Source organism: Anser cygnoides, chromosome 36, assembly GCF_040182565.1.
Source record: "Anser cygnoides isolate HZ-2024a breed goose chromosome 36, Taihu_goose_T2T_genome, whole genome shotgun sequence".
Taxonomy (NCBI): Eukaryota; Metazoa; Chordata; class Aves; order Anseriformes; family Anatidae; genus Anser; species Anser cygnoides.
The window spans coordinates 1,446,085-1,472,916 of NC_089908.1; the positions used below are offsets into that span (position 1 = coordinate 1,446,085).

The 26,832-nt window shown below is 46.0% G+C and overlaps 2 protein-coding genes across 2 annotated transcripts in view; both read left to right on the forward strand.

The window, feature by feature from the left end:
* Positions 1-26,783, forward strand: part of UBE2R2 (ubiquitin conjugating enzyme E2 R2) — a 71,574-nt gene extending 44,791 nt beyond the window's left edge. The window contains exons 2-5 of the mRNA XM_066986955.1: positions 13,613-13,699; positions 17,259-17,356; positions 22,485-22,619; positions 23,957-26,783. Coding sequence (XP_066843056.1) covers positions 13,613-13,699; positions 17,259-17,356; positions 22,485-22,619; positions 23,957-24,176 — 540 coding nt within the window. The 3' untranslated portion in view covers positions 24,177-26,783. The remainder of the gene's footprint in view (positions 1-13,612; positions 13,700-17,258; positions 17,357-22,484; positions 22,620-23,956) is intronic.
* LOC136788417 (uncharacterized) lies at positions 7-13,605 on the forward strand. The gene is given in 2 exon segments (XM_066986940.1): positions 7-2,261; positions 2,264-13,605. Coding segments are annotated over 2 exon segments (1,752 nt in total). The 5' UTR covers positions 7-1,030; the 3' UTR covers positions 2,785-13,605.
* Positions 26,784-26,832: the final 49 nt, after the last annotated feature.

Consider the following 26,832-nt stretch of genomic DNA (forward strand, 5'->3'; position numbering starts at 1 on the left):
ATGGAATACCCCTTTGGCCAGTTTGGGTCAGCTGTCCTGGGTCTGTCCCCTCCCAGCTCCTGCTGCACCCCCAGCCTGCTCGCTGGCAGGACAGAGCAAGAAGCCGAAAAGTCCTTGGCCCGGTGTAAACACTGCTCTGCAACAATTAAAACATCAGCATGTTATCAGCGCTCTTCTCATCCTAATCCAAAACATAGCACCCTACCAGCTACTATGAGCTACTTAACTCTGTCCTAACTGGAACCAGGACATGCATGCACACAGGGCAATTTGGAAGGAGAGAGAGGACTTTTATCTTCCTCAATTAAACATGCAGAAGAGATACTGAAATTACTCCAAGCAGTATACCTGCCTACTAAAGTTGACATTAAAGGACATCAACTAGGGGATACTGATATTGAAGAGGGAAATAGATTGGCTGATGCAGGAGCCAAAGGGGTGGCAGAACGGGCCCCTGAGAGTCAAATTTTGGCACTAGTACCAAGAACAGAAAATCAGGCATTAACAAAAGCTTCAGAAAATGAAGTAGAATATTCTAAGATGTAAATGGAAAATGTTACCTGCAGGTTTAATGTAAATAAATGATGGGAGAATTGTGATATCATATTAAATTGAACGGTAATTGTAGAACATAATAAAGCATGCTGGGGAGCTGAAGTAGCATAAGAGTTTTTAAATAGAAAATGGATAGGGCCTGATTTGTATACCATTGTTAGACAGGTATAAAAGTAATCAAGCTCCAAAGAGTGGCAAATTATTTTTTTGAACTCCCAAGAAAAGGGGGGTATCAGTATTTATCGGTATTAACTGACACCTTTTCAGGATGGCCAGAAGCATTCCCAACTAGAACAGCCAAGGCTCGGGAGGTAATTAAGATACAAGAAATAATACCACATTTTGGAGTTCCAGCAACTATATCCTCTGACAGGGGACCACACTTTATCTCAAGAGTGGTACAAGAAATTAGCTGCCATTTGGGTACAGACTGGCAACTTCATATCGCCCTCAGTCGAGTGGCCAAGTAGAAAAAATGAACCACTTAATCAAACAGCAAATTGTGAAACTGGGACAAGATGCAAATTTGGTCTGGCCTCAGTCTCTTCCTTTAGCCCTTTTGCGTATACCAAGGGCAAAGGAAGGGTTAAGCCCCTTTGAAATCTTATATGGACGACCCTATGGAATACAAAGAGGGATATCCATGCAAGCTGCGGATGAAATTATGACCTCCTATATGGTGGCCTTAGGTAAACAGCTCGATGAAATTGGACAGCATGTGAGTGGGACTTGGGGTAGATGGACTGGTGCAAAATATACAACCTGGAGATTATGTGTATGTAAAGTCTCTTGCAGAGAAGACCTTGAAACCACACCGGGAAGGACTGTTCCAGGTCACAGTGACAAGAATCAAGGAGCAGAATGCCTGGATCTATCACAACAGTGTGAAAAAGGCACCCAAGACCCCATGGAAGGTTACTCAGGTGCAACCTGGAAGGTTACATTTCTCACAGTCTTAATGGTATCATTGGTCAAGGAAACTGAACAGTGGGTGCACAATACCTGTGTGAAACTCACCCAGGCAGTGAGTGATAGTTTCAACCTTTCTGACTGTTGGGTGTGCACAGTGCTGCCTAAAGGCAACCTAGAATTCCCCGTATGGGGCATACCCAGTATGAATTGGACATTGACCTTTGCACACCCAAGAAATGGAACATGTCCATTTGGCAAGGATGATCGTGAACATCTAGGGGAGAGATTTGAACTACTCCCACACGAAAATGTTAACGTATACACGAGATGCTTAAATGATAAAACCTCATGCGTAGGTACAGGTCCACTTAGTTATTTAGCCCAGGAACCTGACAACTGTAATATGGCAGAATATGTAGGAACTTTTAATCTTACTAAAATTAGAGATTATGGTGTAGGTGTCACAATATGTGCTGATAAAAAGGATACGAACTCAGGATCTCACGGCCTCAATTCTCTCATGCAAATTTGCAAGCTACAAAAAGGATTCTATTCGCTATGTGGAGATGGGCGTGCTAGGAAAAGCTTACCCTTAAATTGGAAGGGTCATTGTATCGGGGGCTATCTTAGCCCTCGAGGGGGTATATTCACTAAACCACCTCCGGGAATAGTCCAGACCTTATGGAGACAAACACGTACTGTTCCGAATAACCCCCTCGTGATGAGACCCATGGGATTCCATAGTTTTGTAAGGTGGTTGATTCCATCCCTGGGAATAAGTGAAATAGAAAAAGCTATAATATCTCGGCCACATTAGAAATTATTGAAAATACCACAGCTGATGTTCTTTCGGCATTACAGGAAGAAATTTCCTCCCTACACAAAGTAGTACTTCAGAATAGGATGGGATTAGATATGCTTTTAGCCAAGGAGGGAGGACTGTGTACAGTCATAAACCAAACTTGCTGTGTATATGTTAACAAACAAAAACAGATTGAGACTGACCTGGAGAAGATTTGGGAAAGGAATAAAATTTTGCGTGCAGTAGCTCAGGATGACACGTCCTGGGGATTTACAGACTTGGTGGAAAAATTGACTTCCTGGTTGCCAAACCTAACCTGGCTGAAACAGTTGTTTATCACAGTAATCGTGGTCGTGGTTTTGTTCATGGTTCTTTGTGTAGTGATCCGATGTACCTTATGGTGTTTTAAGAGTACGGGAAACCCCTACAGCGAGTGGAAAAAGAACCAACTCAGACGGAAACTGGAGTCTAACAGATACTTTGAAGGAGTGTTAGATAGAGAAACACTATATTGAACCTAGAAATAGTAAAAGAATTTACTAACATTTTAGAAAAGGGGGGACTGAGAGAGGGAGTTAGGAGAATATAATAATTTACTAACTTTTAGAGAATTTACTAACTTTTTAGAAAAGGGGGGACTGAGAGAGGGAGTTAGGGGAATCTTATCAAGTAGAGATAGAGTGCTGACGGCATGAAACTAGGATCCTACTTAGTGTCTTTACTAACTATGGTGCTTGTGCAAATTAATTAAAGCAAGAAGCCTTGGGCCCCTTTACCAAGGTCAGTCTCTTAATAAGACTGTGAGCCTATCTTTAGAAACTGGTCCTGTGGATGGACAAGACCCAAGAAGCAACTGAGTCTGCGCAGAGACAAGAGGTCAACTAGTGGTGATGAGGAAGAGTCGTCAATCTTCATCCCCACGACCCCCGATGACCACCACCAGGATACACTGCGCAAGTGCAGATAGGAGGAGTTTATGGAAATGACTCCTTGGAACTAATTTTAATAGGAAGTGGGGACAGGTTTTGAATATGTATAGGCGTATTGTGAAACTTCATGCATATGTAACTCTTTACTGCATATAACCAAGTCAAGTTGCCCTGTCAGGCGTGCACGACTTTGGCGGGACTACCCCCCGTGCTGCCCAGCGCTGAATAAACATACCTACTTTACAATCTTACTGATTGTGGAGTCCGTTTTCTGCAAGTCAAGGGGGCTTGGGCTCCGGCGCCTGGAGCGCCTCCACCCCCTCCTTCTGTGCTGACTTTGGTGTCTGCGGGGAGGTTTCTCACTCCTCGCTCTCCCAGCTGCTGTTGAGCAGCAGGTTTTTGTTTGTTTGTTTTTGTTTTAAAGGATGTGCTCTCACAGAGGCACAGACTGTGTTGCTCATGGCTTGGCTTGGCTCTGGGCAGCGGTGAACCCAATACACTGGGGCAGCTAGGTCATTACTGGCCTGTAAAGTATCAGGGATTAAATTAACTAATGAAACCCTAAATGTGATGGGGGTAGAAGGGGCTGGGATAACAGTGCCACCTTTGGGGGATACCAAGCTGAGACTAGGGGATAAAATGATCTCTGGGCAATTATTGTATGTACCCGAGGCAGGGACTAACTTGTTGGGAAGGGATTTGATGATGAAATTGGGCATTCAAATAGTAAATTGTTAGACTGGAATAACAGTGGTATTAATGGGGTGCTCTCAGGCCCTGAGAGCAAAGATATATTCCCCTCTGACTGGAAAGACTCTGAAGTGGGGGCGGAAGCAACAATACAGATGGACAGTTTTACCTCAGGGGTTTACAGGGCCACCGATTAATTTGGGCAAAGTTTTAGAACAGATTTTGGAGCAATTCCAACCTCCCGAGGAGGAATTCCTGTTACAAAATGTGTATGATCGTTTATTGTCAGGACAGGAGAAAACAGTTGTGAAGGAAGCCACTAACAAGCCATTCAACTTTCTGGGAAAGCAGGGCTTGGGAGTGTTGAAAAATAAATTACAATACGTAGAAAGAGAAGTCAGGTATTTAAGGCATCTAATGTCTGGGGGAAAACCAAAAATAAATCCAGAGAGGATTCAGGGAATTGTTGAAAACTAAGAAAGAACTAAAAAGTTTTAAGAGGGAGATTTTTTTAAGGAATCAGGAGCCATGAAGTCTGAGGGAAAAGGGATACTCCCTGATGGGAGAGAAATGCTGAATAAAGCACCAATGAGGCAAATATGTTTTACATCAAGAGAGTCATTGGGAGGTGCAAGCAATGTGTGATGTTGTGCTAAGACAGTATGTCTGTGTAGGAATATACACTTCAGTGAAGCAAATATGCAGAGGATGTACCATATGTCAAAAGGCAAATAAAAAGGTCATTTGTAACTAACCTAGAGGGGGACGGGAGCCAGGGATTCGACCTTTCCCAAGTATACAGGTAGACTTTACTGAGTTACCTAAAGGAGGGAGATTTAAGTACTTGTTTGTCCTAGTTGACCACGTGACTGGATGGGTGTAAGCTTTCCCCTCGGTATCTGCCACTGCAAACACGGTGGCTAAGGTATCACTGGAGCAAACAGTCCCTAGATATGGGATAGCTGAAAACATTGATTCAGATCAAGGAAGTCATTTCCCTTCACAAGTACTGCAAGGGTTAATGCAGGCCTTAGAGACTGAGTGGAATTTTCACACCCCCTGGCACCCCTCCTCTTCTGGGGAGGTGGAGTGAATGAACCAGACATTAAAGAAGCAATTAATTAAATTAGTGTTAGAAACCCAACTTCCTTGGGTAAAATGCTTACCTTTAGCACTCCTACAGGTTCAGACAGCACCAAGAAAGGATATGGGAATTTCACCGTATGAGATGCTGTTCGGATTGCCCTATCTGGGCAGAAGGGATGAGATACCACAATTCGAAACAAGAGAGTTTTCTTAAGAACTGTATTCTGGGGTTGTCCTCTTCTTTGTCATCTCTCAGGACCCGTGGGTTGCTGGCTCAAACCCCACCTTTGGAATTCTCCATTCACCACCATCGACCTAGGAAATTGGGTCCTGATTTGGACCTTGAAAGAATCAAAGCTCCCGCCTGAATGGGAAGGACCATTCCAAATACTACTAACCAGTGAAACAGCCATAGGAACTGCGGAAAAAGGTTGGACTCACTATGCTTGAGTGAAAGCACCCGTCGACCCTAGTACCTGGGAAGCTGTTCCTACAGAAGGCTTGTTGGAAGTTGAAATTGAAGAGAAAAATCTCATAGTGCACTCTGAGCAGGATAAAAGCTTACAATTGTAAATTAACCTTTTATTTTCACACGTAACTAATGAGTGTGAATTGCGATTGAGAGAAAGGACCGGCCTATAGCAAATCAAAGTGCTCCCTAGGGGGTTTTGTTCTAGTAGTAGTGTACATATATCTTATTCTTTGTATTGATAATTATTTGAAAACCTAAGGGTTAAAAATAATGACAGGGAAAAATCGACTATTAATTTTGTTTCTAGTGATTGTAGGCCTCAGAGAAGGCCTTGGTCAATTGGCAACTTGGAAAAGGCATGACCAGATAATAGTAAGATGGGATACCCCATAAAAATATGGGTGACTGTGACAGAGGGTTATGTACCACAATCTGTCACGTTTGATGCTTGTGAGGTGTTAGCTTGTGGAGATTTAAATGCCCAAGGACAGTTGAGCAGAGGGAACAAATAACTGGTAGAGACCCAACAGCCAGATTGATAATAGCTGTATGGAAACGATCTTCTTTTGCCATCAGAGAAAGGGAGAAACTCAAGGAGAAAACAGGAGAGAAAACAGGAGGCCCTCTTTGAAATGCGGCAGTTCAAACATTTGAGATTGAAACAGGGCATGGGGATGTGAATGCCTGGATAGAATGGGTCAAATATACTGTCCAGAGTCTCAACCATAGCGATTGCTATGCTTGTGCCTCGGGATGACCGATTGCCCAGATAGTGCCCTGCCCATTGGGGTGGACCAAGGACTCCCAGGGGATGCGATGCATGATTGCATTGTACCAAGAGAAGACTGCCTGGGGAAATGAGGCCTGTAAGTCTCTCTCTTTGCTATTCCCTTCCTTGCGTGATAGCAATATCAGGGTTCCTCCTGCATTCTCCACAGCTATAGGTAACCATACAGCTTGCCTCTCACGGCAGGGTGTGAGTGCTACCCAGCATCTGGGAGAATTTGCCTTGTGCACGAGGACCTTGAATGCTACCGAGGACTTGATGGGAAACTGCTCAAGACTTGAGATCCCCAGGGCAGATCTCTGGTGGTACTGTGGAGGGAAGATCTTACGGTCCACCCTGCCATCTAACTGGGGAGGCACTTGTGCACTTGTTCAATTAGCTATACCCTTCACCCTGGCATTTGAAAGAGAAACATCACAAATACCCAGAAGAAGTAAAAGAAGCTTAGGAGTATCATTTGATGATAGAGCGTACATAGATTCTATTGGGGTGCCTAGAGGAGTTCCCGATGAACAGGAAGCCAGGAATCAAACTGCTGCAGGGTTTGAGTCACTGTTCTGGTGGGTAACAATCAATAAGAACGTGGATTGGATTACTTATATCTATTATAATCAGCAGAGATTCATAAATTATACAAGGGATGCGATAAGAGGAATCGCTGAACAACTAGATGCCACCAGCAAAATGGCTTGGGAAAGCAGAATAGCATTAGATATGATGCTTGCGGAGAAAGGAGGTGTGTGTGTGTGATACTGAGCAACCATTGTTGCACTTTTATACCCAACAATACTGCCCCGGATGGCACAGTAACTAGAGCATTGCAAGGGCTTACCACCCTTGCCAGTGAATTGGCAGAAACCTTAGGAACAGGCACTTCCATCATCCAAGCGTTGGAATCTTGGTAAATGGAAAGGGATGGTAGTGTCCATATTTGCATCCTTGATTGTAGTAGCAGGAGTTCTGACAGCCATTGGTTGTTGTACTAGTCCTCTTACACAGGGGTAGTGCAGTGGTTAATTGAAACTGCACTACTGAAACAAATGACCATGGAGCCACCACCTTACTCAGATAAGATGATGATATTAGAGGAGATGGAAAGCAGAGAAAGTGAAGAAGAGGAACATATCTACCAAATTACACCTTAGAGAAAAGTTTTGCAAAAATCAACAATTTATAAAGAAGAGAAGGGTGGAATTGTGGGAATAAAAATGTTGTTTTTGCAGTGTTACTGTTGTAAATGAAGATACAACTCAATCTGAATGTATTAATATTTATAAAAGCCACGTAAACAATGGTGGATGCGTGGGGAGTCTACGCTCTACCAACACGCACACACAACCGTCGAACTTTCTAAATATATAGAACATTGCTTTTACATATTCATAAGAAACCCAAGTATGCCTTTACGTATGTACAATCAGATCAGTTTGACCATAAACATGGCAAAGTTTTTTGAATTCTGGCAAGTGTTTAACAAACAATCCTTTAAGTCTATTACTATTAATGTCCATGACTGGGGGGAGCATAGTTGGAGATGGTAATCCCAGCTGAAGTGCTCCCATATCTTCCATGACTTCATTAATTTTTCTCAGATCATGTGACAGTCTTCATTTTCCATTCCTTTTCTTGATTACAAACACCGGAGACTTCCAGGGCTAGCCGCGGGAACAATATGTCTCGCTTTAAGTTGTTAAGCAACTCGGCCTTCGGGCCCTACGTATCCCATTCCTCCCGGATCGAAGGGAAACAGATCCGGCTCCTTTTCAGGGCCCATAGGGCCTGGATCAAAAGGAACGTTCAGGTCACCAGGGGGCATAACAGCAAAGGCCTGCGTTGGCTGTAGCAGCGGAGGGGCCGATGGCGTAGCAGGTGGATCCGTAAACGAGCCCGCAGCTCCCTCACTGTCTGGCAAAGCACACGTTTCTGACTGTGGTCCCACATGGCTCTTTAAGGCCTCAGAGATTGCTTGCCAGGTGCCGAGCGATCCCGCCACAACCTTGTCGTTTTTAGTAGCAGAGTCCCACACCTTGACCTCAATTTGGTCCCATGTTTCAGGATCATAAACTGTCTGATTGTTAATAAAGGGAATAAGCTGTAAGGTTACCAGGACATTTTTTGTTTCTAAGGACGTATGATTCCCCATAGCACACAACTGCTTACCTTCGGCCAGCAAGGGGCAGTTGTGTGTGCGGGTCCGCTACTCTCAGCTTGAGCTTCCTTCCAGCTTCGGTGCCCTTATTTCCAGCGACTTTCTATACGAGTTTCTTAGAGCGGTTTGCTGAGTTTGGTCGAACCCATCTTCATTAGGCGATCAATATCCCTGTTCCTGTCCTGGTCCCTGTTCTCTTAGCCTGTTCCTGTTGTTCGTGTCCCCGTTTGTTTTCATCATCGAGGACAGGCTCCCTTCTTATACCATTCGCCCCCCAGCAGTACTTTTCCACTAACTATTCATTGATCAACAACTTTGCCCGGCAACTGCAAACACCCAGCAACTTCCATGTCTTAACGGCTGGAGAACAAGCAACCCGAGAGAGACAGCAAGGCGTCTCCTGAATCACCCTTCTTTGTTCCCTCTAAACTCTTTACATTCTTGATGGTCTCATCCTTAAGAGTCCAATGTTATCACCAACCATGGGGCTTGTCGACCCCCATGGCCACACTCCTACATCTCCCCCTTATTAACATCAACCATCTTCTTGACATGAATTATTACTCCATATATCACAGTTACATTGTTTAAAGGTAAGGAACGGGGTATTGAGATATGCTTGCAGTGATAAGAAAACTTAGCAGGCGACCTTGTAAAATGCAGACAACCAGACTCCTTAGAGCAATTAGGTGAAGATCACTGTGTCAAGTCAGATAAGTAAAGAAACATTACCACTTCAAATAGTAAAAAAGTCAAAAGAAATTTGAAATTTAACAGGCCGGCAACTGAAGGCCATGCATTGTCTGTGAAGCATCAGATAGGTTGTGAACCTGGATTACCCACTCAGTGAGGAAACAGGGGAGGGTCCCAGTCGTCGAGAAGGAAAGTATATAAACTGTACTGTGTGACTAGTAGGTGCGCTCCTGCTTGTGGGACGCCCGCCGTTGCAATCGCGAATAAATTACTACTTCACTGAGATCCTCGCCTGAGCCTAAGTTATTGGCTACAGAGTGTTTCTCACACTCCTGCCCAGGCACGGGGGTGATCTGCAGGAGGTGAGAGCTGTACACTGTCTGCAGGAGCTTGGCTCTGAGCTTCTTGGAGCAGACCATCACAAAAACATTACCAAAAAGCACAAAATATATATAACTCTTCCTTTTTATCTCAGTTTGTTGGGTTTTCAGAGGATTTTTGTTTCCATTGTTGTCGTCTGTTCGTAAGGCTTGTGCTAAGCTGGTGATGTTATAAAATAAAAATTATCTTTACCAAGTACTGTCAGAAACATCAAGCAGCTGCAGTTTCCATTGGCCACTGTAACAAGCTGCTGGTTCCCCTGATATCCCCAAATCACGTCAGTTGTTGTGACACTGGTGGCTTTCCAGGAAATGGGTGCTCCCCGTTTTATCCCCCTCCCGTCACCTCTCTGCAGAGGATAGATAGGATGGATTCACTGTTCCTACCATCGCTGCCTTAAAAACAAGGCATCTGGGTTTTCCCAGCATGAGAAAAGTAGAATAAGTCAGTGTCAGACTACAAAATGTCATATAGAGCTAAGCTGGAATAAATACTGAATTTCTAGACAGCTGAATTTAGGAGGGAATCCTGCTCGTGATAGTGTTTCCCACCAAGAGGGAGATGGTATTAATACTTAAGCGTTGCTTCAAGTATGTGGCAAGACCTCTGGAAACTCAGAATCGCTGCAGTAATTATTCATAATGACTATCAGGGCTTAATTCAGTGGTTGGTAGAAACACTAGCTTTGCATTTTCAGGCTGATAGCATGGATATCAAGTAGGATTTTATTTTTCCGGCATATACGGATTTCACTAGGGCTGTGCCTTACCAAAGCTGGAGACTGAAGGAAACTGAAATCTGAAGTGCGATCACCATTGGCAATGCCGAGGAGCAAGGCAGTAAAATAGGAAACAGCTGAAATGAGTGTGGTGTCCAAGTAACCTTAAAATGTGGTGTGCTGCGACTTGGGGGTTGAAGTTCTTGTGCAGTAGTTGTAAATGCCTGCAAAAGGCTGGATCTTCTGACAGTCTGGCCTGTTGAATGGCAAACTAGGGGAGCTCATGGTTTTAACTTAGTGGTTTTTTTCCTCTAGGGACCATACATATGAGTTGGGGAAGGGGGAACGGGTGGGTGATTGGTCTGTGTTCCCCATATCAAGGGCATTCTGTGGTGTCAAAGAGCCATGGTGAGACAGCAGCTGAAATCAGGGTTATTCCTGGTTAGTTTAAGCTCAGCTGGAGGAGTCAAACAGGTAAATGCAGTAACGGCTGGGTGCTTGGAGGTGTGTGTGGATGGCAACAAGGTAAATCCGGAGTCCTAAATTCATCTGGCTGTAAGCAGGCTGGGAGCGAGCTGCCCTGCAGCTCTGACACTGAGTATGCGGCAGTCCCTGGCTGAGCTTGCCAGCCGCGGGAAGCAGCTCAGAGCTGAACTTGCCTCAGATCGGTGAAACTGCAGGAGGGAGAACTGTGAGCTACTGCTTTATTTGAAAAATGTGGTTATTGCCTACTTCAGTCCCATTTTCACCCCTTAATATGTTTAGAATTGGGCTTTTAGTGTGTGTGTGTGGGGAACCTGACTTGTAACCATGGCTGTTGCCGAGTCTGTGCAAGCAGTCTTGCAGTTTGTTGGAATTTCTTGACTAACTTAACCCACCAGAAACTCAAACAGCATTTAGCGAGTGCAGAGTGGTTCTATGTAACTTCCTGTGATAACTTGTGTTACAGAAGAGACGCAGAGTAAACCTCCAGGACCTATTTATAATGCTCTGGGAAAGCGGTTGGTTTCGCTTTTCAACTTCTGAATGATCTCAGTGCAGGAACCTGAAAGTGGTGCTTTTTAGAAAATCCCTGCTTGTAATGTGGGGTTTCCGAGTTCAGGGGCTTGTGGCTCTGAAATCAGGCTTTGTACGGAGGCTCTGTTTGCTTTCTGCTCCAGCACAGCATCTCAACGTGCTAAACATGCAGGCTAGCTAGAAGAGGCTCACTGACAGATAGCGTGCCCCTGTGAATCCTCCGAACATGCGGCTGGTTACAGGCAAGCTTGGCTCTCGGCTGCTTCTGCATGAGCAGAAAAGACTTCTCTAACTTCTCTCCAGTGGCATTTTCTGGTGCCAGAGCTCGGGAGCCATGGCAAAACACCAAGTTTCATTAATTCTCTAATGTTTGCTGTTGCAGGCAGATTGCCCTTTTCTATTGCAGAGCTGTGGCTACAGAACAGGATTTAGAAGTTGGAAACCATCTTCCAGGGCCTATAACTTCTGCATGGCCGTCGTGCACAGAGCCCATGGATGCTGGATGGCTCAGCTTTCCCAGTGGTCTTCACCCAGCCCTGAGGGCTTCATCTCAGGATGTGGGAGCAGAGGGGCTGTGTTGGTAGGGGTGGGACCTGCTTCCTCAGCCCCTAGCCGTGTATATTGGGTGTGAAGATGATGCTCATACACTGCTGGCAAGGTTTTTTAGCTGTCTAGTAACTATACCAGTGTAGAAGACATGTATGTAGCTCCTGTCAAGAAATCTTGTAGCTAGCCCCATCCTGAGTTTTGTTGTTTCTTGTATTTTTAATCTCAGTCCTTGGGCTGTTTCAAGCCTTAGATCTCCTGAAACTGCATGTAAGCACAGGAATGGGCTTGGGAAAACCCCAGTGGTCCCAAGAAGTCTGCAGCTATGAGATGCAGTTCTTAAGGTGAAGTAAATCTGCCCTGCCCTTGGTAAATCTCTGCTCTGCTCCCAGTCCTAGGCAGCACGTTTTGGAGCCAGGCATTGTCTCACTGCAGCAGCTGCTTATTTCTGCAGCGGGGTGGTGATAACAGGCGTTTGCCTGCTCTCTTGGAGCAGTGCCATTCACGTAACTGACCTTAAACCAAGGGCTAGGATTGTTTAAGCAAATCCTGAATTGTTTGCTTGTGAGCATGCTGGGGCAAATTCCTGCGGTGGAAGGACTTGATGCTGCTGTAACATACCCACATGCCGCCAGTAGCACAAGCAGACGTGCAGCACGTAAAGCCATGTGAGCTGCTCAGCTTGTTTCATAAAGTTGAACAGAAAACCTTCTGTTCTTGGCTCCCTGGCACTTTGGCCCGATAAAAGCTGGGTTACAATGCAAAGGCGTATGCCAGTCTGTAAGTAAAACTGTAGCCAGCTGCTTAATTGCTCGTGATTGAATTTGTTTGCCTGCCTGCTTACATTTCTGGGACTTGGGACAAAACCTTCCCATACCTTGTCCTGTGAACAAGGTCAACGACCACCTCCTGGGCTGGGTGCTTCTCTGGAGATCCCACCTGGGGTTGGCGGTGGGAGTCCTGGCAGGCTGAGCAACACTGAGGGGAGGATTTGGGCTCCGCAGCCCAGAGCATGGTGCATAAGCCCCATTTTCCGAGAGGAGCATTCCTGGCACTTAACCCGTCTAGGTTCAGCCCTTTTTCCCTACTTGGCTGGTTTTTCCAGCTGCTGCGAGTGGCGGGGCAGCACAGCAGTCACATCCAGTGCTGGGATCTCTGCAGCCTCTGCACAACTGACTCAGCTCAGTCTTGCCCCACTGCCGTCTGCTGACCTCGTGCGTATGGAAAGGCAGTGCTCACTGTCCTGGCCCATCTGTGTTTGGTTCATCGAGTTGCACGGATTTATTAAACAGACACAAACAGCATTCAGACGTGTTTGTTGTGGCAAGAAGTATGATATTAAGAACCCAGGTAGACCAGTTTTATTCAGACAAGAAAGGCAAAAAGCCTTGGGTGTCAGTTAAGCAAGTGTTTAACAAATCTTCTCTCTGGAAAGATGAAATTAAAATTTTTGCACTGGCACATGTAGAACAGGTCTCCTCATCATGGCAAATGGTTTTAGCCTGCTTCTGAACCCAGCAAAAAACCATCTTTTTGTCTTTTCACATCTATTTTGCCCTGTTGAACAACAGTTGCTGGATAGTGCTGCATGAATCAGGACATGGCAAACACCTTTTGGCTTGTTTTCAGGACTGACCTGGGCTGGTAAGGCTCAGATATTTAGTGTTGTTTTTTTTTCTTGCTTAGTTACAAAGACAAAGACTGCTTATAAGAAACTGTGTAGGGTTGTACTGTGGTTCCACATGGACACTGGTATGTAAAACAAACTGCTCAATGGCCTTACTTGAAATTGTTTTCCACTTTTTCATTGTGATGGTAACTTGCTGATCTCCTGTTGTTCTGTTTCCTAACTAAAATATTTTTTTCTTTTTGCAGGCTCACATTAAGTTTCCTATTGACTATCCATATTCACCACCTACCTTCAGATTCCTGACCAAAATGTGGCACCCCAACATTTATGAGGTAAGGTTTTTAAAGAAGTTTTCCTAGGCATGTGAGAAGGCTTTCTAGTTCCTTAAATTTTAGTACTGTCCATATTTCCATATCTCTAGCCATAACTAAAGTGGTAAGCTGTTTGTGTTAAATATCAGGTTTGTGGTTCAGCAAGAGTTAATTCCTAAAATTTGTAGGAAAAGCTGTTCTTGCAGGCAGGGATGGAGCCTTTCTCCTACCTGCAATTGCAGCCTATAGCCCCAGCTGAAGCACTGTACTGCAAGTGCTGACAATTTTAGGGGATTCTTGGATGAAAGCTGGTTTGGTCTTTGTGTTACCCTACTGTGATACTTACACAACTAGTGGTTGTCTGTACGCTGTTCAAGTACATCTTTGTTTTTGGCTTATCCCACAATTTTGTGTGATGCAACAAGATATAACGGGGAAACAAGAAACAATCTTCTGCGAATGAAGGGGTTTGGTCTCAGGGCACTGACTGCAGAAGAACCAGAGCTAGGCTAGAGTCCAGCTTCAGGAGTCCTGTGCAGCCTGGTTGCTCTTCAGAGAAGACTGAACAGATACCTCTGGGCTAAATGTCTGCAGGCCAGCTTGGAGCAGCACTTAGTTCAGTGCGTGTGTGGGTCACGTTCAAAGGGTAACACCTGTGGGCTGTTGCATCCGTAATTGGATCGTGGTATGAGTACGTAGCAGCTCCTGAAGGGGAACGTTTGTATACAAATGTTCTTCAGAAAGCAGCACTCCCTAGCTTGAAAATGTCTCTGATGCTGAGAACAGGCTGCTTGGAGAGGCTCAGGGTGAAGGCAGCACGGGGAAGTGCTGTGCTGAGGATGCCTGGTGCATCCCGGCACTGTGTGAGCATGGGGGCTGGCAGGGCCAAGCTGTTCTCCTGTGCCACTGTTTGGGCATAGCACAAATTGCTCTCTGTGTGCCGCAAATAGGCTAGGCTGTGTTTCTTGCTGGGCTTTCGTATATCAAGTGATCTTTAGCTTATCAGCCTGGCTGAGCTGAGCTGTCGTGTTACAGAGCAGCAGCTTAAGACAGACTTCAACAGCGCTGGTGCAAAGACAGTGAGAAGGAGCGTTTCATTTCGTGGGTGCGATGTTGCTTCTAATCTTAGTGCAATCAGTTCAAAACTACCCAATTTCAACGAGCCGTATTTGAAAGTTGAAGGCCTGTTTTGGATTAAAATTTGACTTAAGCTTTTAGTGGAGGCCAGTCAAGTTCCTGTTAAACTTCAGAATATACTAACCATGTGTCAGCCCGCTAGGACTGCTGCTTGGAGTAGTTTGAGAGGCTAAACATTTTTTCACAAATGTTCCTGTTAGTACAGCTCTGTCATCTTGTCACAGGTCTCTGAGTTTCTGCAGGCTTCCTTTGGGTCCAGTTCAAAACAGGAATGTCACTTCCTCACTGTGAACAAACGATGGCTTTGCTTGATGCCTTGGGCTTGGAAGGTCCTTTTCTAGAAAGCTGCTGCTGCTGGATGTCCATCCAGAATGAGTGCACTTCGTGTCACATTAAACTGCATTGATATTCTAGTCAGAAATGGCCAAAGCCTATCCAAACTTCAGTGCAGAGCAGGGTAGTAATCAGTTCTAATTACTGGATGCTCAGGATTGCCTTGTTATGCCCAGGGACTTCCTAAAATCAGCCATCTGATAGTCTCCTGGCTTGAATTTTGGACTTGACATCAAATCTAACGTGTAGCCAAGGATGGTGTTTCTCTTCAAGGCTCTCTTTCAGTTACATGAGAGCTTGGTCTATAAATAAATAAAATCTCAGGACCTGCATATTACTGCAGATCCATACTGTAGAGGTTGTTTCAGAATGCAGAAATTCTCATGCAGGAGGTGAGTGGGAAATGGTTACCAAAGTGGTATATACAAAACGAATCTTGGAAAGGCCCAGTCCCAGTGGGAAAGATGAAAAATTGACTCTAGGAACAACTGAAGGTAGGAGGAGAAAGTAACCCAAAACCTGATGGGTGTATTGTGGGGTTACTGTTCAAATACTCCAGCTCTCAGTTTTGTACTTTGTGTTCATAGCAGTATTTCTTGGAGCTGAGGGAATCTGAAGCAGCTTGCAGGCTGTTTTGGAAACATTTAAGCATTGAAGATGAGGCACTGGGATAACTCCAAATGAAACTGAGAATAAATCAGCAAAGGGCTTGAGGTTTGAGGGTTTGTCAGGAGGGAAAAATATCTTTCAGTGTAATGAAGATGAAAGACAGTAGCAGTGTGCAGAATCTGCTGGTGAGACCAGATGGAGAGGTTGAGGCTGACGTTCCAGTTCTGAGCAGAGACTCGAGGAGCTTATGTGTTTTCCTCATCTCCAGTTTGCTTGGGTCACCTAGCTGGATTTTGGTAAAACCGCATTTAATACTGGGGTTTTTATTTTTGAGGTAATAAGGCGTTTCAGTTCTGTCATAATAAAGTATAGGCTAGTTCCTGTGGTTTTTCTTCCTCTGGCAGATAAATACACCATCCTCCTTGTTCCTGTCTTTCAAAAATGTATGTAGGATAAGCTCTCCCCTTGCCTACACTGATCTGACAGGACACAGGACATAGCCGAGCTTGGGGAGCTGCCTGTTTGCTGCCTCCTACAAAGCTGATCCTCAGTTTCTCTTGTTCTTCTGACCAACCCGTACCTTAGATCAAGGTGACAAGTGACAGCCTTGTCATTCACCCCATCCTGCGGGGTGGCACTGGGACCCCACAGGCCCCTGGGGTCTGCTTTGCTGGAGGACATCAGCTGTGGTGAACATTGCTACAGTACTCCTGTGGAGTAATCGTGTCAGGGTGCTGTTGCTGATAGAAACCGGTAAAAGCAATTCTCTTAGTGTTTATAAGTGGTAGGCATTATGAAACTTTGAATCTATATTCAGGCTATAATGCTGGTGAGTAAAACACAGCTTGAGGATTATGTAGCTGTATGGCTTCCATATGCTGCCAAAATATTCTTTCTCTTGCATGCTGGAAGGGACTTTCTGTGAAACCTTCAGGGAGCATCTCCTACTTTTTCACCTGATATTTCAAACAGCTATGTCTTAGGGGAGCAGCCTCAGCCTGCCTTGCACCATCTGTTCAACCTCTGCGCATCCCAGGAGAAGCATTGTTTTGATACCTGAGCTAGGATAGAGTGCTAAATCCCTGAATGTAAAGATTCTTGTAGCTAACTCAGTTACCACTGGGGAAGAAAAAAATTAACCCTACTTTAGGTCTCGTGTGACTAAAGCTCATCTCTATCACAATGGCAGTATGTGCTGTCTAGAGACTGATTTAGTTTTACGTGACTTTACCAACTATTGTTGGTTGCTTTGCTACATTCTCTAAACTACATTCTCTAAAATATCTTGGCCTGAGATTGTTTTATTTCAATTTGCAGACTAAGGGAAGATTTTGAACATATTAATATGAGACCTAGGAAGGATTGAGAACTGTTTCCAGTTCTTGCACGTTTTTTTCATATCAACAAGGCAAAACTGCTCAAACATAGCCAGAGATGGAATTGAGTCTTCAGACCTTTACTTTGAGCCGGGCTGTTCTCAACTTTGCTTTTTGTCTTTCAGAACGGAGATGTATGTATTTCAATTCTTCACCCGCCTGTAGATGACCCGCAAAGTGGAGAGCTGCCATCTGAGAGGTGGAACCCTACCCAAAATGTCAGGTAACAGTGTGAACCAGTGGTGTACAAAGCTGACCTCAGAGGCCTGTCATCTCTCTCCTAGACTAAAGCCTGTGTTGGGAAAAGGTTTGGAAGGGAATTAAAGACTTTAGGGGGTTTTAGAGCTTGAATCAGGTAGGAACCGGATTCACCAAGCTGTCTGAAGATACTGGGGGCATACTCTGTCCTGATGCTGGGTTAATGATGTAGAGCCTTCTGCCATATTCACAGGTTTACATGTTCTTAAAGCGATCTCAAACGTTTTAACCTTTCCCAAGACATGTTATCCAAACTCTTCTAAGATACCAACTAGTAGAAAAGGACATCTCTGAGTATTCAGGCCCCGTAGGATTAAAATTATGCATAGTGCTACCTGCAGTTTGCCTTCTAATACTTGTCCCTATCTCCTGTCCTGTAGTGTGGTGTCTTGAGCAGTTAGCTAGGTAGTTCTTTTGCTGCCAAAACCAAACAATCACTAAGTACCAGCAGCATTCAAGGCTAGTATGTCCATTTTTGAAACATCAGCTGGATTTCATTCTAATTTCAAGACACTACCAATAAAGCTACCAATAAAGAACTCACAGAACAAACATCAAATAGCAGATCACTGACCCGTGCAGCAGGAGTGACATAGGGAAAGGACCTTGAGCTCAGGTACTTCTGTTATAACTACTTAATGTGATTCATTATGCAAACAAAGTTAAAATAACTGACCCTAGATTTTTAGCATATCATATGAAAATTATGCTTGTTTTCAGAGTGATTTATTAGACGTTGATTCCTTAGTTTAAATAGGTTTTTCCACTGGTAGATCCAGCTAGGGATCTCAACCCAGGTGGGGGAACATAGAGATATGAAGAGGGTTTTCTGATGCTTTGACTCTGCTTTTATCTAACTTGGCTTCATGAAATTAATTTGAAAAAAAGCCTTTTTCAAAGCAAAGATCTAGCAAGGGGGGGTTATTGGATTCTTTACCCTTGGAATGGGATTGTAACACACACTGCAAAGTGCTGAACTAGAACTAGCGTGGCAGCAAACTAGGATTTGTAACAGTCAGCAAATTATAACAACTGAAGTTCCCTCCTGGAGCGTGCTACTTCAAGGTTAAAAAGGCTCAAGAGAAATGGTCCATCTGAGTTGTGTGAAGTTATAAAGAGTTGGGAGTCTTACCTTAAAAGCTTAAGCTAAATGTTATCCAATCCATCTGTCCCAAGTAGAAGTGAGTATGAAGCGCTCTCTCAAGTTCTAGTCCAGACTGGCTTTTAATTTTTTTAAATAGTTCAAATAATATTTTAAACTGTGTACTGCTGAGCTATGTTGAGTTGTCCTTCTGCTCACATGGCTATTAACCATATCAAATGTATGAAAAAACAGTATATCTCCTCCAGTTGTTAGGACTAGATGTCAAGCAAGTTAAACAGAGTTTAGAAGCAGCTTAAGGCATTAATTACTTAGATCACACTCACATTCTGACTATTTCATTATACACAGCACCAAAAGCTTGATGTGAAACTCATTTTGCCAGTTCTGGTTGCTGCTTTTCCTTACCGCGATGCGGTTTTTGGTGCTTACTCTCTTGGAACGTTTTGGGCTTAGGGGTGATGTCTGGGGAGAAAACATTCCTTGGATGTGTTGGCAAGTGGCAACAAAACTTGTCCTTAAATGTTAGTCCACTGCCAGCACCGCCTGTTGGGCTAAGTGCCTCATACAAATGCTTCCTGCTGGGATCCCATCTGGCTTTGCAAGGCTCCAGAGTTTGTCAGATTGGAGGCAGCAGGACTGGAGGTGCATGAGGGGAGCATGGTTGCAATGAGCTGCATGTGTAACCTCTTCAGTTACTGAATTTTGTAAATCCTGCTGAGTATTGGCAATTCACTGCAGCTGACCATGGCTGAAGTGTCTGCAGGGTGGGATATCATTCAGCTTGGAGAGCACCTGTGCTTCTACCTCTAAAGGTGTCAAGCATATTTGTTTTTATTTTTTTAACGTGGACTTTCCTGTCACTCAGAGCAAGATGAGTCAGCCACAAGTAAGTATGGCAAACATCCAGCAAGATGTGGAGGAATGCAGCTATGATCTGTGTGGCAGAGAATGCTGCTTATCCTTGTGTCCCCAGGGCCATAAAGCTGAGGAAGTGGTGGCAGGTCTTAGGAGCTGAGGATCTTTGATCATTTTGGCTACCCTTCTCCATATCTCCCCTGGCTCCACTGTGTCCTTTGAGGTGTTCAATATTCAGCAGATGCACTCAGCACAATGTTTGAAATGCTGCTACATCCATACCTTGTGAGGAGAGGTGATGCCTGGCCTCACTGCTGCTTTGCTTCCTGAGGATGCTGACTTTTGTTGGCTCTTTCAGCTGCCAACAGTGCATTGAGTTGCTTGACAAGCTGTTCATATCTAACATTTGACTTCAGCTAAATGGTAAACCTTTTACTTGATATCGGAGAATAAAAATGTGCTAAGACAAATCTCCATCTACCTCTAAACCTCTGAAAATGGCTTTGAGAAGCTACAATGTGGATAGCAGCTGGAACAAAAAAAATCTTTCAATAAGGTATGTAACAGGATGCACTGGTTGGGACTCCCAACCAGTCTATGTGATATCTGCTTGGGTTTAGATGAAATTCACCTGTTTCTGAGCCTTCTGTTGATTCATGAAGACAAAAAGGTACTTAACAGAGCTGATTCCTTGAGCTTCTGCTGGCTTCTCTCCTTTGATGATAAAGGGATCTGGAGGGACTTGCTCTGATGAAGACAATGGCACTGTAAACATTGAAAGAAGTAGTGTGGCAGCTGATAGGGAGCGGCTCACAAGGTAACTGTTCCCGGAATGGGGAGGGAAGGATGCACAGAAGCACAAGACAGGCTTGAAATCCCTGCTCTTCATGCAAACAGCTTGAATATAGTGTGGCCTGAATGAGAAACAGATCCCCAAGAATATTGCAGAAGGTCAGTCTGTATCCAGGATAGTGCAGTTTGCATCTGATGCTGAGGGTGTTTTCAGTCCCCATGTAATCACCCGTCGGTGGTGTTGGGTCCCATGCACTGGGATCCCTTCTTGTTAGTGTACCTTGTGTACCCCCAATAGCAGAGTTTGAATCAAAGCAGTGTGCAGTTCCAGAGGTACCAAAACTCCTGGAGCTGATGTAACACCCTAGCTGGGGATGAGCAGCAGTCTCACCACTCATGGCCGCTGGCCTTGGTGGTGTGCTTAAGTGGCTTTGCACTGATTTTGGAGCCTGGGGCACTGCAGTAGAATCTGCCTTTTCTCACTTTGTTTGAAGTAAGATGGGTAGAGCAGATGCTAAATCCAGCTACTAATTCCTGTCCTGGGCCTTCCCCAGGTTTTGCTCGCTTTAAGCAAAACCGCTACAGTGCTGCTGGAGCTAACTTCCTGGCTTCACAGCCTGGCTGGGAAGAATCAAAGGCTTTTGAATAAATCATTGAGATGAAGTGGAAGACGGGCACTCTCCTGCCCATCGTTCCAGTCTGGCCAGGCAGTTTTTTCCAGAGCTGTCATTCTCTTCCTACTGAATTATGTCCTTTGGAAAACAAATTGTAGAAGGCTCTCCTGATAGCCGTGCTGAGCAGGCTGGCCAGACATAAGCGTTTTGTTTCAAAGTCTTTCAAGAAGCTAAGCATCCAAATGACCAGGCATTTCCTGGCACTGTATGCCAGTTAAATGCAGTTAGATGTGCTCAGCATACACTGCTCTGAGTGCACCTCTAAATCAATGTGAGTGCAGAGGGGCCCTAGGCTCCTTTAATCAATTCTGCAGGGCAGTTGTTGTGTACAGCTGTATTCCAGGACCTATCACTTGCCTTTGGTCTTTCCTTCAATTTCCATTGAAAGCTTTTGCCAGTGGGAGCACCTCAGGAGGGTGAAGATGTTGTGGTAGCTGCAGCCAGGTTGCTGCATGCGTAGAGCTGCCTGACGTGACTTGCTGCTGAGTTTTGTGCTTGTCGTGGCAGTGCGAGTGCCAAGGGGCTGAAGCTTTGGAGTGCAGAGGGTTGTAGGAAATGCAGGAGAAGGGGCTGGGCGAGATGTGGTGGTGGCCCTCACTGAATGCTTGAGGAGGAGCGTACCTAGCTAGCTTGCTGCTGTTGCTAGAAACCCAGGAAAGCTGTTCATCTGCAGGGTTTATGTGCCTGGTTCATGCTGGTTTTGCTGAGGACCAGTAGCTGAATCCTGCTGGTGCTTGGCAGTTTGCCTGGATATTGGGAAACATCTGTGTTGTCTTCCCATTGCCACACATGCTGCTGCAGCCCCAGAGGTGCATGGGCTGAGGAGAGGATATACCTGGCCACAGCTCCAACCTCTGGGCTTCCAGTTGGGCAGGGGCAGCAGCACAGCCCTATCAGCAGGCCTCGGGTTGCTGCGGTCCTCCTTGTTCTGCAGGAGGACAGGCAAAGAGCCCGTCTCGCTGCTGGGGAGCTGCATGTCACCAGGCACAGGCTCACCAAGCATGTTTCCAACCCTGCACCATCCCCAGGAGGTGTGGGTGAGCTAGCTGAGTGGGTCTGAGCTGAGCTCTGCTGGTCATTGCTGTCACAAGGACGTGAACAGAAGTGGTGGGCCAGGTGCCAGAGTGCACTCGGCTCTGTGTTCCCTCCCCACACTTGTTTTCTTTTCTAGTTAGAATACAAGCTCTGGCTTCAGATAGCAAAGGAAAGGCCTCTGCAGTTCAGTCTGTGGGAACCCCTGGGCAAGGCAGCTGGAGCACTTTCTGGGCTGTACTTAATCGGTACAAAACCACTTCCAAGCCAGAAGTGTTCCCCAGCCCAGCCTGGAGAGGTGCTGGGACCGCCTTAATAGCTTTCTTTGTGCTAGAGAGCTTCTCCCCTCTAGATTTTCTGGAGCACATTGCTGTCTGTAGTCAGGTCCTTGAGGTTTGTACTGTATCACCTTCCCCACGCTGCCAGCCATGGTCTGAAGTTCATAAATACCCGCTTTCACTCTAGCTGTTGGTCAGTTGTGCTTAGCTTAGGTTTTGACTTTAAACAATGCATTCTGATGCTTTTCTGATGCCTTGCCTGGGAAAAAAAAAAAAAAAAACAACAAACAAGCTGTCAGCATCCAGGATCCGTGAATGCTTTAGCCCTGACCCTGCTGTTGTGGTTACCTTTTTCAGGACTATCTTACTGAGTGTAATTTCTCTGCTTAATGAGCCCAACACTTTCTCTCCTGCCAATGTGGATGCATCAGTCATGTTCAGGAAATGGAGGGACAGTAAAGGAAAAGACAAGGAGTATGCTGAAATCATAAGGTAAGTTTTGTTCTTTGTGATGCTGTGCTACCAGTCTCCTGCTCCGAATCCTACAAAACAGACTGATTGCAGAACTTGCTGAAACCAGCTTCTCACTCTGATTGCTTCTTTAGAAATGAATTCTACAGTTTTATTCCAAGTCCAGGTTTCTGGTCTCTAGATTTTTCAGCACAGAATTGGTGCAGACTTCTGGAGCAGAAGGACCAGGCTGATCTGTCTTTGAATTGTTCTTTTTTCAGACTAATCTGGCATGATGCTCCACAAAACCTATTGGCTGCTAGTAAATCCCACTTGAAGTCCCCACTTGCCTTTGAGCACTGCTTGCATTGCTTAGGATGTGATTCAAACTGACTGCATCCTACTAATTCTGTGCTTAATGCACTCATGAATCATAATCTTGTCCCTCCAATTTGAAGGAATATCAGCAGGATTTGGCAAGTGTTTGCAAAGCTTGGGGTTTGGTTAGCTTGGAGCACTGTTCAGTCTTGACTGTCCCTTGCTCGGAAGCTCATGGTTCATCAGGTGCTGTTGGAAGATGATATGAACTTGAGCCAGGGTGGCTTGGAAGCACAAATGAGCAGCCCCTACCGCAAAGTGGCTGCTGTCTCACTTGCTTGGCAAAATACCAATTACATCTGCATTGACTCGGCTAGCTGGGCACGCAGAGCAGAGCCGTGGTTGGAGCTGAGCAGGGCGGTTGCTGGCCTGAGCCGGTTGAAGAGCCTTGCTGGAGGTTATCTTTGTCCCCGGCAGCTGGCTTCAGCAGAGCTGGCCTTGCTCCACAAACAGAGAAGGAGGCAGCTCGCAGCCCACCCTGGGGTGTCGGGGAGCGCTTGTGTCCTGCCGGCCCCGGGCAGCAGCGGGGTTACAGCTCTGCCTGCTCCCCTGGGGGAGCCGAGCGGTGCCAGATGCCCATGGGAATGCCAGGTTGGGGCATGCCGGGCTGGTCTTCGGTGGTGGGGGAGGCTGCGAATACCACCTCTGAAACCGCGGTGGTAAGTCGCCTTGGGAAATCCCTGAACAGCCCTTCTACAGCAGGGCAGTTAATGTAACGAACCTTGCTCTGAGCCCTGGCAGGCCGCTCGTGTAGGGCCTGGTGCAATAACCGACTTCATATGTCGCTGGAAGTGTGGATGCCGCAAACAAATGGAGTACTCCCAAACCCGGGGCTATGGGAACTAAATCTGTTGCTGGTGCTGCTTGTGGTGCTTCAGCCAGACGCGGGCGGTGGCTGAAACAGCTCCCTGGGCCCTGGGCTGCCAGGAGAGCAGGGCCAGGAGGCAGAGAGCTGCACCAGCGTGCAGCCCCAGTCACGCTGCTCTGTCCTCCTCCTGCAGGAAACAGGTTTTGGCTACCAAAGCCGAGGCAGAGAAGGATGGCGTGAAGGTCCCCACTACGCTGGCAGAGTACTGCATCAAAACTAAAGTGCCTTCCACTGACAACAGTTCGGATTTGCTTTACGACGACTTGTATGATGATGACATTGATGACGAAGATGAGGAGGAGGAGGACGCTGAATGTTACGATGACGACGATTCTGGCAACGAGGAGTCGTGACCTGCTCCCTCTATGCCCCTGTACTGCCCTGCTGACTCAGGCCAGAAGGGAGCAGCAGTAACCTAGCAGCAGTCCAGCAAAAAAAGTGTGTGTGTGGGTGGGGGGGGATCAAAAACCTATTGTCTCCTGCTGTCTCCTGTTGTATGGATCTGTTTGCTCCTTTTTTATGGACCTCTTAGAGACCCTCCACAGAATGTCTGAATTCTTGCAGTCTTAACCCTTTCATCACTGTATTATGATTTCTTTTTAAAAAAGAAACTCCCCTTTTCACTTCTCTACGAAACGCTCACAGCGAAACAGGGTTGCTCACATTTAGGTTATTGAATTCAATAGTCTTGCATTGAGATGTGTAATGTATTTAAAGCTAGAACAAACCCATTGGAAGCTGGGTTTTGGGGAGCTCAAGTGCTGCACTTACTGGGAAGAAAAAAAATCCACACAAAGCAAATTGCCAAGGTTTAGCTGCTCCATTTACAATAATAGCGTGTGTACATTCGTTTAGCCTTGTGGTGCTGGCTTTTCCTTTTTAAGGTGTGGGGCGGAGAGTGTAAAGCTACTGTGTGTTGAGCTTGATGGGATGTTACTGAAAGGTACAGTATTCCTTTTCAGCCTGCTCAAATTAGGAAATAGCTGGCCCCTGGAGCCCCAGCGGGCACAATCAGCTTTGTCTCTGAAAAAGGCTTGTGATATAAACCCTAAAATAGACACATAACACTTCACGTCTGTACAACTGAGCCCTGGGTCGCTATTTTTTTTTTTCAGGCTAAGTTGGGGTTGAAACAGTCCAGATTAGCTGCACTGCTGCGACCTGCTGCCAGCTGCCCCTCTCCAGAAGGAGAGCAGATGTGTCCTGCTGCCCCTGTGGCCACCTGTTGTGGCCAGCACTCATCCCAAACTTGTCTCTGGCGTGGGGAAAGACCGATAGCCTCCTGTCCCAGTGCTTGCTAGGAGCGCATGTGCTTCCTGCGCCCTCAATCCAGTGCTGCCCTGAGCCTTTTTTCTCTTGCTTGTGTAGGTCAGGTGTTGGTAAGTACAGCTCTGCTGCAACCATGGGCACCAGGGCTGGATGGTGGTCGTGGCAGGGGCCAGAAGGGAAGCAGGGATACCGGGCTCTCCCCCTTCCTCCCTGGCAGCCCCAGGGATGCGGTGAAAGCCCTATGGGGCTTGCCAAGCTTCTCGGCAGCATGCTTCAGCTGGTGCACCTGCATGTTCTTGGGAGCTTGTGGCAGAGCTCGCAGCCCTCCCCTGCGGGCAGGGGTATCCTGCATGCTCACTTCTGCAGAACTCTTCCTCGGCACCCTGACCCCTTTGCAATGTGCTCTTCCTGTTTGTCTGTGGTGCAGCGGCCTGAATTCACCTTTAGGATGGGATCTCCAGCAGCAGCCACCCCTGCCTTCACCTGCTGAGCCCTGGGGCTGCCAGGAGCTGCTAGCCCCGTGGGGTCAGACCCTCCCCTCCTAGCAGTACAGAGGCAGTTACCCTGATGAGAGCTGCTGCCTCGGGCGCTTACTTGTGCCCCACGTCATGTATCTCAGGGCTTTTCATGGTATGGCACCAGCTGCGGGGGGAGGCGAGAGCAAACTAAGTGGGGAGGTGGCTGCGGGCATGGGGATGTGGCCCCCTCAGCACTGGCTCCCCAGAGCGAGCAGGGAGGGGGAGGATGTCTGCCAGCACCTGGGTTCCTCAAAGGTGGGCTCTGCCCCATGTCCCTCCCTGCTGGGGGGAAAAAAGGCAGTCCTGGTGGTAGCACCTCATCCCTTAGTGCTCCCTGAGTGTCCTGCTTGTATGGTAGCAGGACTGTGGGCCCTCTCCTGCCCTGTCCCAGCCATGGGGTTTAGTGAGGCTGCTGCCCATCCGGCCCATCCCCAGGACTCAGTCTTGCAGGGAAAGCAGCTGGCAGCTTGCAGTGTGGGATAGGGAGTGGTGCAGCGAGGGCCCTGCTGATGACCTGGTTTGAAATGAGAATACTGCATCTTTCAGGATCACCCATGTACTTCTGACCGTTTTCACTGTGTGTATCAGTCAGTCCAGTGACTTGCATCTTACAACACCAAGCTTGCAAATACATTATCATGATGCTTCCATTACCCTTTTTTAAAGGGAAAAACATGACCTATTTTTGAGAGCGCCTACTACAGACTAATTTCTCTTCCCCACTGTCCTTTGCAGTGTCATTGCTTGTTGACTTGCTGGGTTCCTTTTTCTGAGATGCAAACTGAAGTTTTGAGTTTTTTTTTTTTTTTTTTTTTGAAACTAAGAGACTGAGGAAAAATGTTTACCTGACCTGTGGATTCTGTTTTTTTTTTTTCTTAACACCCTCACCCCTCTCTCAGCCACTATTAGCACTTACATTTGCAATTACAGCCACCTTCAAAATGCAGTTTTCAACCATTCTCAAACCACGAGGGTACACTAGATTTCTTAGTAGTTTTCTCAGCTAATAGCCCACGTCTTCCTTTTTATTTCAGTATAATTTTCCAGAAAGAATTAACCGATGCTTTTTTTTGTTGTTGTCTTTTCCGTCAGTGGCTATATTTTGTCTTTTCCGCATATCTGTCTCCTAATAAAAAAACAAAAATAAAAAATGAAAATATCCCTGTACTGTTATGTTCCTGGTAATGGAGCTGTTTTATTTGCCTGGGTTGTTTAAAGTTCT